The sequence below is a fragment of the Erythrolamprus reginae genome, chromosome 1 (genome assembly GCF_031021105.1).
Source record: "Erythrolamprus reginae isolate rEryReg1 chromosome 1, rEryReg1.hap1, whole genome shotgun sequence".
In the NCBI taxonomy this organism is placed as follows: domain Eukaryota; kingdom Metazoa; phylum Chordata; class Lepidosauria; order Squamata; family Dipsadidae; genus Erythrolamprus; species Erythrolamprus reginae.
In genome coordinates, this window is record NC_091950.1 from 13346360 (window position 1) to 13358597 (window position 12238).

The window sequence follows — 12238 nt, forward strand, 5'->3', positions numbered from 1 at the left end:
TGGGGGTGGGGTCCTCCGGGATAGACCCCCTAGGTGGATAGTGGGGGAGGGGATGACCTATTAGTGGAAGGAGTGGGGGAGGGGGCACCCGGGATAGACCCCCTCGTGGGGGAGGGGATGACTTATTGGTGGAAGGAGTGGGGGAGGGGGCATCTGGGATCGACCCCCTCGGTGGATAGTGGGGGAGGGGATGACCCATTGGTGGACGGTGTGGGGGAGGGGGCCACCGGGGAACGACCCAGTCCACGCAGCGGTGCAAAGGCCGGCGGGGGGGGGGGGTTTGCAAGGGAGCGAAGGGAAACTCTCTGGGACCGATCCCTTCCAGCCGTCGCTTTCTAAGATGGGAGACGGGGTGATACGCGAGATCGGCCCCGTCCTCCCTTGCAAAGAGTGCCGTGGGGGGCGGGGGGAGGGAGGCAGGCCAGGCCACGCGGCTTCTCCCCCTCCCTCCTCCTCTTCTCTGTCTCTGGGGAGGGAGGAGGAGTGAGAGAGGGAGGAGGAGGCGGGGCCTGAGCAGGAGGGGGCGGGGGGAGGCGCGCGTGTGCGGGGGGGGAGAGGAGGCGGGGCGGGGGGGGCGGCGGCGGCGGCTGGGAAATGCAGCGGCGGAGCAGCAGGTGGTGCTGCCGCTCAGCAGCCGCAGGAGGAGCGAGCGCGCGGGGGGGGTGGGGGTGCTCCGCAGCCGCCATTAGACAATAGGAGCCGCAGCCGCAGCTGAGGAGAAACGCGGGCGAGGCCCCGGCCGGACTGCGCCGCTCTCGCGCCTTCCCTTCGGTCTTCCCCGAAAAGAGGCCCCCACCGCCACCGCGGTCCCAACCGCCTCCGGGGCCTCCGCGCTAGAGAGCGGCGCCGCTGCTTCTTCCCGGCCGGCCGGGGGCTTCGCGGCGTCTGCCGTCGGGCTTCTTCTGGGGCCCCGCTTAGCCCCCCCCCCTCACAAAGGCCCGCCTGGTGCGCTTCCTCGGCCGCCTTCGGCCGGTCGGTGGCGGCTTGCGGCGGGTGTAGCGGCCCGGCTGGGGCTGCCTCCCTCCGGCTCGGCTGCCCCCGATTGGCATGATGTTTCCGCAAAGCCGGCACTCGGTAAGAGGAGGAGGAAGATGGGGGGGGGGCTGCTTGCTTCATCGGAGGAAGAGGAAGATGGGGGGGGGTTGCATGGGGGGGGGACTGCTTGCTTGCCAAGGAGCGTCGTGGGAATGCAGGATATTTGGGGAGGGGGCGTCGGGTGCAGGGGGAAAAAGGAGGGGTGCGTTGAGGATCGGGGACCTATGGGGAGGGGGGAGATTTGAGGGGCGCAGGAAGGAGAAGAAAAACACGAGTGGGGGGGGAGAAAAGAAAAACAGGCGGGGGGCAGGGAAGCATGGGCATCGGGGTGCCCAGAGATTGTCCCCCCCATATATTAAACTGCAGATTGCAAGGGGTGATTCCCCCCTCCCACCCAACCTTAGTTTTGCAAAGGACATGAAGGGGAAATGCAAGAATATGGGTGGGGGGAGCACAGGGTGGAAAGGAAATTTGGGGGAACCAGGTGCGAGAGGTGCGGCCAGAAAGGGAGGTGATTTTTTTGTGTGTGGGGAGGGGGGCTTACTCTTGGGGGAGATCTCTGCCCCCCTTCTTTCCAAAGCAGCACTGAATAAATAAATAAATGACCTGGGGGGAGGCTACTAGCAAGGTCAGCCCATGAATGTATGGATGGGTGCAATTATTTTTTAATTAGTTTTTATATTAATCTGTGTTTATTTTTCCGGTGAGTTGGGTGGCCTAGAAATATAATTTGCATAGATCTATCTATCTATCTATCTATCTATCTATCTATCTATCTATCTATCTATTGTTTTTATACTCCGCTCATTCCAAAACAGACTCAGAGCCAGTATAGAAACAAGTGTATCTTGAGAAACATAATTCCTATAGAAATATAATTTCTATAGATTTATTTATGTATTTATTGTATTTATATGCTGCTCATTCCGAAACAGAGTCAGAGCCACTATAGATATAGAAGTGTATCTATAGAAACATAATATCTATAGAAATATAAATATTTCTATAGATTTATTTATGTATTTATTGTATTTATATGCTGCTCATTCCGAAACAGAGTCAGAGCCACTATAGATATAGAAGTGTATCTATAGAAACATAATATCTATAGAAATATAAATATTTCTATAGATTTATTTATGTATTTATTGTATTTATATGCTGCTCATTCCGAAACAGTCAGAGCCACTATAGATATAGAAGTGTATCTATAGAACCATAATATCTATAGAAATATAAATATAATTTCTATAGATTTATTTATGTATTTATTGTATTTATATGCTTCTCATTCAGAAACAGACTCAGAGCCACTATAGATATAGAAGTGTATCTATAGAAACATATCTATAGAAATAGAAATATAATTTCTATAGATTTATGTATTTATTGTATTTATATGCCGCTCATTCCAAAACAGGGTCAGAGTGACTATAAATTTAGAAATGTTTCTATAGAAATATAATTTCTATAGATATAGAAATATAATTTCTATAGGAATATAATTAAATAAATATTAAAGGGAGAAACACAGAATTGGTGCGCAGAAGGAAGGGGCTTGGGAGAGAGAGAGAGAGACCCTTTGGACCATGGGAGTGTGTGGGACCCCGATGATGCCCCCCACCCCAAGAGATAAGGAGCACAGGCCTGGCCCGGCATCACCTGAATGGAAGGGGGCCAAGAAAAGTGCAGGGCACCCCGATGAGTGGAGAAGATGAGTGTGGGTTACGAAACTAGTCCTCATTGAGGAGGGGAGTTAGCCCCTTTCCTGTTGGGGGGGGATGAGATGCCCACACCCACCCCGGAAATTAAGTCCAATTAAGTCAGATGGGTTTGTGAATAGGAACAGTGGCCTTGGGATCGGAAAAGAAGGTGGAATTTGCAAAAATATGGGGAATTGGAGAAAGGCTATAAATAAATAAACTCAATCCCCCCCCTTATTTGTGGTTTGAAAACAGATGAAAGGAAACAGGATCTCCCCTTCAGGTGAAATTGCTATAAACCTCTGCTTGGTGGGAAATGAACCTCTGCAGAGGGGGGGGGGGGAGCTGATTTTTTTTTTTATAGGATGTAAAAGAATAGAATCAAATTTGGGGGGGGAGAGAGAGAGAAGGAAGGTGGCCGGATTTCCGATGACAGGAAAGCGGGTTTAATTTTGCTTTTCAAAAGGAGAAGGCCCCAGACTGGAAAACAAACGGGAACTCTCCTTTTGTCCCACCCGCTCAAAGATTTCCTTTCCAGAGCCCCAGGTCAACACACTTGGAAAAAAGATTGCGCGCCCGCCCAGGTGGTGCTGTTGTGTGATAAAAGCTGTTCATATCCGGACTGATTTTGTGTAGGGAAAAAAAGTCAGGAAGGAGGAAGGAAGATCTGGCTCGGATGCTGAAGAGGTTTCCAAAGGGACTGGATTTTGTAGACGTTCTTGAAGAAGGCCCCCCAAAATAGAAGTTTTTTTTCCTGGCACCAAAGGAAAATTAACACATAAAATAAATTAAATGCATGCGTAGCATTCTTAAATGTGTAGGTGGCCGGACAAGGAAATAATAACAATAACAATAATAATAATAATAATAATAATAATAATAATAATAATAATAACAACAACAACAACAAAACAACAATAACAACAACAAAACAATAAATAATAGTAATAGTAATTATTACTATTATGATTATTTGTTGTTTTGTTATAATAATAACAAAATATAATAATAATAATAATAATAATAATAATAATAATAATAATAATAATAATAATAAAAGAGCCGAGGTGGCACAGCACGTAAAGTGCTGTACTGCAGGCCACTAAATTGACTGCTAGATCTGCAGGTCAGCGGTTCAAATCTTACCACTTGCTCAAGGTTGACTCAGCCTTCCATCCTTCTGAAGTGGGTCAAATGAGGACCCGGATTTATTTATTTATTTATTAGATTTGTATGCCACCCCTCTCCGTAGACACGGGGCGGCTCACAGCAATAACAAAAAAATGAATGAGAAATCTAATATTTAAGTAACTAAAAACTCCTTATTAAAAGAGCAAAGGATACACACAAACATACCATGCATTCATTGTATAGACCTAGGGGGAAGGGGATATCTCAGTTCCCTCATGCTTGACGACAGAGGTGGGTTTTAAGGAGTTTACGAAAGGCAAGGAGGGTGGGGGCAATTCTGATCTCCAGGGGGGAACTGGTTCCAGAGGGTCTTCCTCTGGGTCCCGCCAAACAATATTGTTTAGTCGACGAGACCCGGAGAAGGCCAACTCTGTGGGACGTAACTGGTCGCTGGGATTCGTGCGGTAGAAGGCGGTCCTGGTCTGATGCCATGAAGGGCTTTATAGGTGATAACCAATACTTTGAATTGTGACTGGAAACTGATCGGCAACCAATGCAGACTGCGGAGTGTTGGTGAGACATGGGCATACTTAGGGAAGCCCATGATTGCTCTTGCAGCTGCATTCTGCACGATCTGAAGTTTCCGAACACTCTTCAAAGGTAGCCCCATGTAGAGAGCATTACAATAGTCGAACTTCGAGGTGATGAGGGCATGAGTGACTGTGAGCAGTGACTCCCGGTCCAAATAGGGCCGCAACTGGTGCACCAGGCGAACCTAGGCAAACGTCCCCCTCGCCACAGCTGAAAGATGTTTCTCTAATGTGAGCTGTGGATCGAGGAGGACGCCCAAGTTGCGGACCCTCTCTGAGGGGGTCAGTAATTCCCCCCCCCCCCAGGATAATGGACGGACAAATGGAATTGTCCTTGGGAGGCAAAACCCACAGCCACTCCATCTTGTCACGGTTGAGCTTGAGTCTGTTGACACCCATCCAGACCCCAACAGCCTCCAGGCACCGGCACATCACATCCACTGCTTCATTGGAGATGTACAACTGGGTATCATCCGCATACTGATGATACTTCACCCCATGCCCTTGGATGATCTCGCTCAGCGGTTTCATGTAGATATTAAATAGCAGGGGGAGAGGACCGACTCCTGAGGCACTGCACAAGGGATAAGCCTAGAGGTCAACCTCTGACCCCCCACTAACACCGACTGCAACTGACCGGAGAGGTAAGAGGAGAACCACTGAAGGACAGTGCCTCCCACTCCCAACCCCTCCAGCCGGTGCAGAAGGATACCATGGTCGATGGTATCGAAAGCCACTGAGAGGTCGATAAGCACCAGGACAGAGGATAAACCCCTGTCCCGGGCCCACCAGAGATCATCCATCAATTGTGGGGGCAATAGGCTAGCTGTGTTAAGTGCTATTGCTAACTTGTTGTAAGCCGCCCTGAGTCTAAGGAGAAGGGCGGCATTAAAAAATTTGAACAAACAAATAAATAATGGGTGCAAACTGATGAAGGAGTGATTCAACCTAGACATAAGGAGAAATTTCCTGACAAGTGAGTACAATCAACCCGTGGAGCAGAAGTTGCCTTCGGAAGTTGTAGGAGCTTCATCGCTGGAGGCTTTCAAGAGGAGAATGGAAAGCCTTATGTCCGAAGTGGTATAGGTTTCCTGCTTGGGCCCTGGGGGGGGGGGGGGGTTTGGGCTAGATGACTCTCAAGGTCCCTTCTAATTCTTGTTAATCTGTAATCTGTGTTTGGATTGGCGGTGCACACACATCCAGTTAAGCCATAATGGCCTTTTCCTTTCCAGTAACCTGAACCACAACCCTTAGGAACATAGAAGACTGACGGCAGAAAAAGATCTCCTGTTCCATCTAGTCTGCCCTTATACTATTTCCTGTGTTTTATCTTAGGGTGGATCTATGTTTATCCCAGGCATGTTTAAATTCAGTTACTGTGGATTTACCAACCACGTCTGCTGGAAGTTTGTTCCAAGCATCTACTATTCTTTCAGTCAAATAATATTTTCTCATGCTGCTGATCTTTCCCCCAACTAACCTCAGATTGTGCCCCCTTGTTCTTAGGTTAAAAACACTTCCCTCCTGAAACTTATTTCACCCTTTAGCATATTTAAATGTTTCAATCATGTCCCCACCTTTTCCTTCTGTCCTCCAGACTATACAGATTGAGTTCGTGAAGTCTTTCCTGATACGTTTTATGCTTAAGACCTTCCACCATTCTTGTAGCCCGTCTTTGGTCCGGTTCAATTTTGTTGATATCTTTTTGTAGGTGAGGTTTTAAAACCCTTAAAGATTTGCACTCTTTGGTGTTACAACTTGCGGTAGGTGATATTTGGACTCTCTAAGGGTGACAAATTTGTGTTAAAACAAGCCAGGGATTATCAGGAGGCCTTGCAACTGTGAATGGAGGGGGTGGGTAGTGGGAAAAAATACAAGTAGTCCTCGGTTTACAATGGTTCATTTAGTGACCATTCAAAGTTACATGAGCTCTTGGGGAAAAAAGGAACTTTATGACCATTTTTCACACTTAACGACCTATTGCGGCAACCCCACAGTCACATAATTTACCTTTGGATTCCCGACAAATGTTTCGTTATTTATGGTGGTTGCAGCGTCTCGCAATTCCGTTTTGTGACTCGCTGACAAGCAAAGTCGATGGGGAGGTGCCCAATTCACTTAACAACGCTGTTGCTAACTTGACTGCTGTGATTCATATAATAAGAAAAGTCGCAAAATGGGACAAAGCTCACTTTTATTTATCTTTTTCAAATTTTTCAAATTTAAATTTGATTTATCCATCAAATCCACTTGATGGATTTCTCACTTAGCAACATAAACATCAAGCTCAATTGTGGTCGTAAATTGAGGACTACCTGTAATGGTGTTCACCATCCAAAGCAAGAGACACACTGATGCCCCTCCCCAAAACTTTTGCCAGACCCATCCTTGAATACAGCTCATCTGATTGGAACCCATATCGCATCTCGGACATTAACACCCTTGTAAATGTCCAAAGATACTTCACCAGAAGAGCCCCTCACTCCTCCACTCGAAACAGAATACCCTACGAAACTAGACTTACAACCCTGGGCCTAGAAAGCTTAGAACTAAGACGCCTTGAACAAGATCTAAGTATTGCCCACAAGATCATATGCTGCAACGTCCTGCCTGTCGGCGACTACTTCAGCTTCAACCACAACAACACAAGAGCACACAACAGATTTAAATGTAATATTAACCGCTCCAAACTTGACTGTAAAAAATATGACTTCAGTAACCGAGGTGTCGAAGTGTGGAACTCATTACCGGACTCCATAGTGTCACCCCAAACCCCCAACACTTTACCCTTAGATTATCTACGGTTGACCTATCCAGATTCCTAAGGGGTCAGTAAGGGGTGAGTACAAGTGCACTAGAGTGCCTTCCGTCCCCTGTCCTATTGCTCTCCTATATCTCCTATACCTTTCTTCTATCCCTATATCTCTTCTTCTATTCTTTCATTGATATGTTCTATTACTATACCTTCTTTTCTATTCTTTCTTAGATATATTTTACTATGAGTATCTCCTCTATAACCTTCATCATGTATTTTACTATGTGTATATAGATATATACCCACTAAAACCCTCATTGTGTATTGGACAAAATAAATAAATAAAAACCACTAATTGCAGTTGCTGAAGGCAGATAGAATAGCTCGATTGCTGAAATCTGATGCTTCCTGTAAAACTCCAGATATAAAGCGTCATTTTTATAGATGGAGAGTTTGCAGCTGTCCAGATATAAAACGGATGTATCCAGCTGGGCCTGGATTGTATTAAAAAAAATCAAATTACAGTGTAGTCCTCAATGTAAGACCACCGTTGAACCCAAAATGCCTGTTGGTAAGCGTGGCCATTGCTAAGTGAGCTTCGCCCCATTTTTCGACCACTTTTTTTGCCACCGTTGTTAAGTGAATCATGTCCTTAAGTGAATCTTTCTCCCTTTGACTTTGCTTGTCAGAAGCCGGCTGGGAAAGTCACCAATGGTGATCCTGTTACACACAATGGGGGACACACACACACAAAACGGCCATGGCCATAAACACGAATCAGTTTCCAAGCCCCCAGAATGGCCAGAAGTGTGAAAAAGTGCCATTGTAACATTGAAACAGTCACTAAACGGATGGTTGTCCTGAGCCGGGGTGAGGCTTCCGTTGCACTAATTCCCTGCCCAACGTGGCCAAGGATTGGAGAAGTATGGGAGTTGCGGTCCACCTGTCTAGAAGTTGAGAAACATAGTTTTCAAGATGCTCAAGGCCTCAGATATCACAAAAGGGATTTTTGAGAAGCAGAATCTCAACTCGGACGCGCACGCTGGAAACGCGGAGCTGCATGCGCCGCACACCGGGAGTGGCGGGGGCGGAAACCCCCACCTGGTGATAAGTCATTGTTGTAACTCCTGCCGCACGAATCCCAGCGACCGATTAGGTCCCACAGAGTGGGCCTTCTCCGGGTCCCGTCAACTAAACAATGTCGGTTGGCGGGCCCCAGGGGAAGAGCCTTCTCTGTGGCGGCCCTGACTCTCTGGAACCAGCTCCCCCCAGAGATTAGAACTTCCCCTACTCTCCTTGCCTTTCGTAAACTCCTTAAAACCCACCTTTGTCGTCAGGCATGGGGGAACTGAAATATCTCCCCTGGGCCTATACAATTTATGTATGGTATGCTTGTATGTATGTCTGCTTAATAATGGGGTTTTTTTAATATCTTAAATTGTAAATTATTAGATTTGTCATGAACTGTTTTTATTGTGTTGTGAGCCGCCCCGAGTCTACGGAAAGGGGCGGCATACAAATCTAATAAACATAAACATAAATGGATGGTCACAAGCTGTGTGAACTGTTTATACCAGGGGTGGGCAATTAATTTTGCCATGGGGCCGCTTGAGAAATTGGGATGGTTTTAGAGAGCCGAACTAATATAATTAACTCAGTTCTACCCAATACTGTATATACTAACAGCTAACCTTGGCTAATTCTTCCGATGGGGATCCCGATTCTCTGCCCGAGTGTCAGAAGAACAGAGCACTTGTAGCTGCTGCAGGGGACAGGGGAGGAAGCACGTGGTATCTGTGTACCACTCCTGTACTGCTCACAGGGGATTTTTTCGGTGCTGACCACTCTGAAGACCCAGACCCTGGCCTGACCTAAACATCCAGACCCACTCTACAGACCCCTAGTTGTTTGCTTTACGGCAACACGGTGCACCATAGTCACTGCACTGGAGTGTTTGCATGGTTTCTATGCTCGGCTGCTCTCGGTAGGAGGTCAGGGTCCGCTCCAGTGCGAGGATGAAGGAGCTCACCGCGTCTGCCGGGACTCCTCCGGTTCCTGCTTTTTTCAAGATACATCAGGAGATCAGGAACCAGAGGAGTCCCGGCAGACATGGCGAGCTCTTTCATCCTCGTACTGGAGTGGACACTGACCTCTGCGGACCAGTCACAGATAGCGGGCGGGCCACCCTTTGCCCAGGTCTGGTTTACACAGTGGTCCCTTGCCTTTCCCCAGGGATACGTTCCAAGATCACCTGTGAAAGTCAAATTTCCACGAAGTAGAGACACTCCCTTCCTCCCCTTCCTTCCTCCATTCCTAGTTTTACTTACCCCCACAACCCGCAGGGGCAGCGAGGCGGCAAGCTGGGGGCTTTGCTGCGCTCGCTGCCGGCGTCTCATGACGGCGGCGGCAGCACCGGTGGTCAGGGTCAGGGCAGGGGAAGAGGAAGCTCAAGGCAAGAGGAATCCAGGCCAGGACTCGAAGCCGGGATTCCAGGCTGGTCAGCTGGGAGGTCGGACGCTACCACTCAGGGAGGCGTCTTAGGTGGGTGGGGGAAGAAGCGGCGGCGGCGGGCAGCAGTGGCGTGTACCAACGCTCCCAGAATTAAAGGGGAGGGATCAGGAGACTGGGGCGGAAGCAGAGCTTTTATTTATAGAAGCAGGACGGCTTGGGGGGGAGAGTTAAAACGCACAGTATTGTACATCGGGCGGCCACGGGAAAACGTTCAAATGTTAAAAAAACACGAAGTATTTTTTTATTAATATTTTTTGAAAAGCCATGGTATAGCCTTTTTGGGAAAGTCACTGTACTGTCATCCAGAGTCCATTTCAGTTGGGAAGAAACAATACAGTACATGTAAAAATAATCCAACCCACCGGAGGGCAGCAAGTAAGATCTTTCCAGCTCTCTCTGCTGCCTTCTGGTGATTACAGAAATTATTGCAGTTCCGGGTGGATTACACAATAATGTAAATGCACCCACTTTACACAACAGGGGAGTCAGTTGAATGATCCCATTTTAGTGCTTACCCTACGTATAAATTTGGAGGACAGAAGGGAAAGGGGGGACATGATCGAAACATTTAAATATGTTAAAGGGTTAAATAAAGTTCAGGGGGGAAGTGTTTTTAATAGGACAATAGAACACAAGAACAAGGGCACAATCTGAGGTTAGTTGGGGGAAAGATCAGAAGCAACGTGAGAAAATATTTTACTGAAAGAGTAGTAGATGCTTGGAACAAACTTCCAGCAGACGTGGTTGCTAAATCCACAGTAACTGAGTTTAAACATGCCTGGGATAAACATATCCACCCTAAGACAAAATACAGGAAATAGTATAAGGGCAGACTAGATGGACCATTCAATCTTCTATGTTTCTAAGGAAGCTCCCATCTCCTTTTTTCCACATAACAACAACCCTGTGGGGTGGGGTGGACTGAGAATGGGATAGGCCTAAAGTCCACCAGCTCCTAATCTCTTGGTTTTCTAGTTCAAAATCTTCCCTACTAACTAGTCCAAACCAGTTCTCAGAATGTTGCTGTGTAAAATGCATTGAGGATTGTTTATGTCTTGAATTAAGTCGAATCATAGCTTGAGTTCTTAAACTGAAACCAGGTGAAACGCATTATAACTTAAAAGTGCATTGTAAACATGGTTACAGTACCCCCCCCCCCTTAAACCCCCATTTATTGACAGGCCTGGGGCCATTGAATGGCTGATGAATGGAAAGTGTGACTCTGAAATGAGAGTGATTGGTGATTTGGGTTTTAGAATAGAATAGGATATAATTTTTATTGGCCAAGTGTGATTGGACACACAAGGAATTTGTCTTGGTGCATATGCTCTCAGCATACATAAAATAAAATGTACATTTGTCAAGAATCATGTGGTACAACACTTAATGATTGTCATAGGGGTCAAATAAGCAATGAAGAAGCAATATTAATAAAAATCTTAGGATACAAGCAACAAGTTACAGTCATACAGTCAACATGGGAGGAAATGGGTGAAAGGAATGATGAGAAAAACTAGTAGAATAGAAGTGCAGATTTAGTAGAAAGTAGATTAGTTAGATTAATTTTAAATTTGGACTTAGGTTGTTTTCTATTGTTCTTTTATATGTTGTAAACCGCCACGAGTCTTTGGAGAGGGGCGGCATATAAGTCCAAATAATAAATAAATAAATTTACAGTGCAGTGGACAGTTTCTTCGGTGAGTCTTGAGGACTAGCATCCTGAGCAGGCAGTTAACAACACAAGCAAATCAGACACAATTAAAGCAACTTCCCAGGGTTGTTTTTAATTGGCTAAAAGGATATTTCTCTCACCCACCCCTCCTCAACTCCCCAAAATTCTGTTTCAGGCCTCTTCTCATCTGCCTCAGCAGTTGAAGTTCACCACGTCCGATTCCTGCGACCGGATTAAAGATGAGTTCCAGTTGCTGCAGGCACAGTATCACAGGTAAATTTTGGGCCAGCTTTCTCCGGCTTTCAGCCCGCGGTTGTGCAAACGATGGTTTTCTAGGCCAGGATGGGGGAGATGGTAAAATTGAAAAGAAGGCTGAGTCCCAAGGGATCCTAACGCTCGGCATGATTGATCGCTGAGGCATGCATTTGCACAATTTTTGTTTAGCAGGATCACAGCGGTTGTGCAGTCTTGGTGCAGCGGTGTTAAAACGTCACCGGGAGATCCTATATAGAATAGTGTTTCTCGCCTTCAGCAACTTCAAGACTTCAGTTCCCAGAATTCCACAGTCATTACATGTCTTAAGATGGCTGGACTTCCATTCCCAGAATTCCTCAGTCAGCATGCTTATGGTTTGACACCTTAAATCAGGAGTGGGAATTCTGGGAATTGAAGTCCACAAGCATGGCAGCCCCCATTTGAAGTCAAAACATGCTTGTTGGCCTGTTGCAGATCATTCAGAGATTTTCCTCAAGAGATTCCAGTCTTGATCTCTGGATCTGCCTCTCCTCTCCTTTTGAGATCACTTTTCTCTGAATTTTATTTATTTATTTATTAATTCTAC

General features: G+C 46.6%; 1 protein-coding gene across 2 annotated transcripts in view; it reads left to right on the plus strand.

The window, feature by feature from the left end:
• The first annotated feature begins 603 nt into the window (after nucleotides 1-603).
• TLE5 (TLE family member 5, transcriptional modulator) overlaps nucleotides 604-12238 on the plus strand; it is a 31522-nt gene continuing 19887 nt past the window's right edge. For both annotated transcript variants that reach the window (XM_070744720.1, XM_070744728.1), the window contains exons 1-2: nucleotides 604-1074; nucleotides 11573-11670. In XM_070744720.1, the coding sequence (XP_070600821.1) occupies nucleotides 1048-1074; nucleotides 11573-11670 (125 nt within the window). In that variant the 5' untranslated portion in view covers nucleotides 604-1047. The remainder of the gene's footprint in view (nucleotides 1075-11572; nucleotides 11671-12238) is intronic.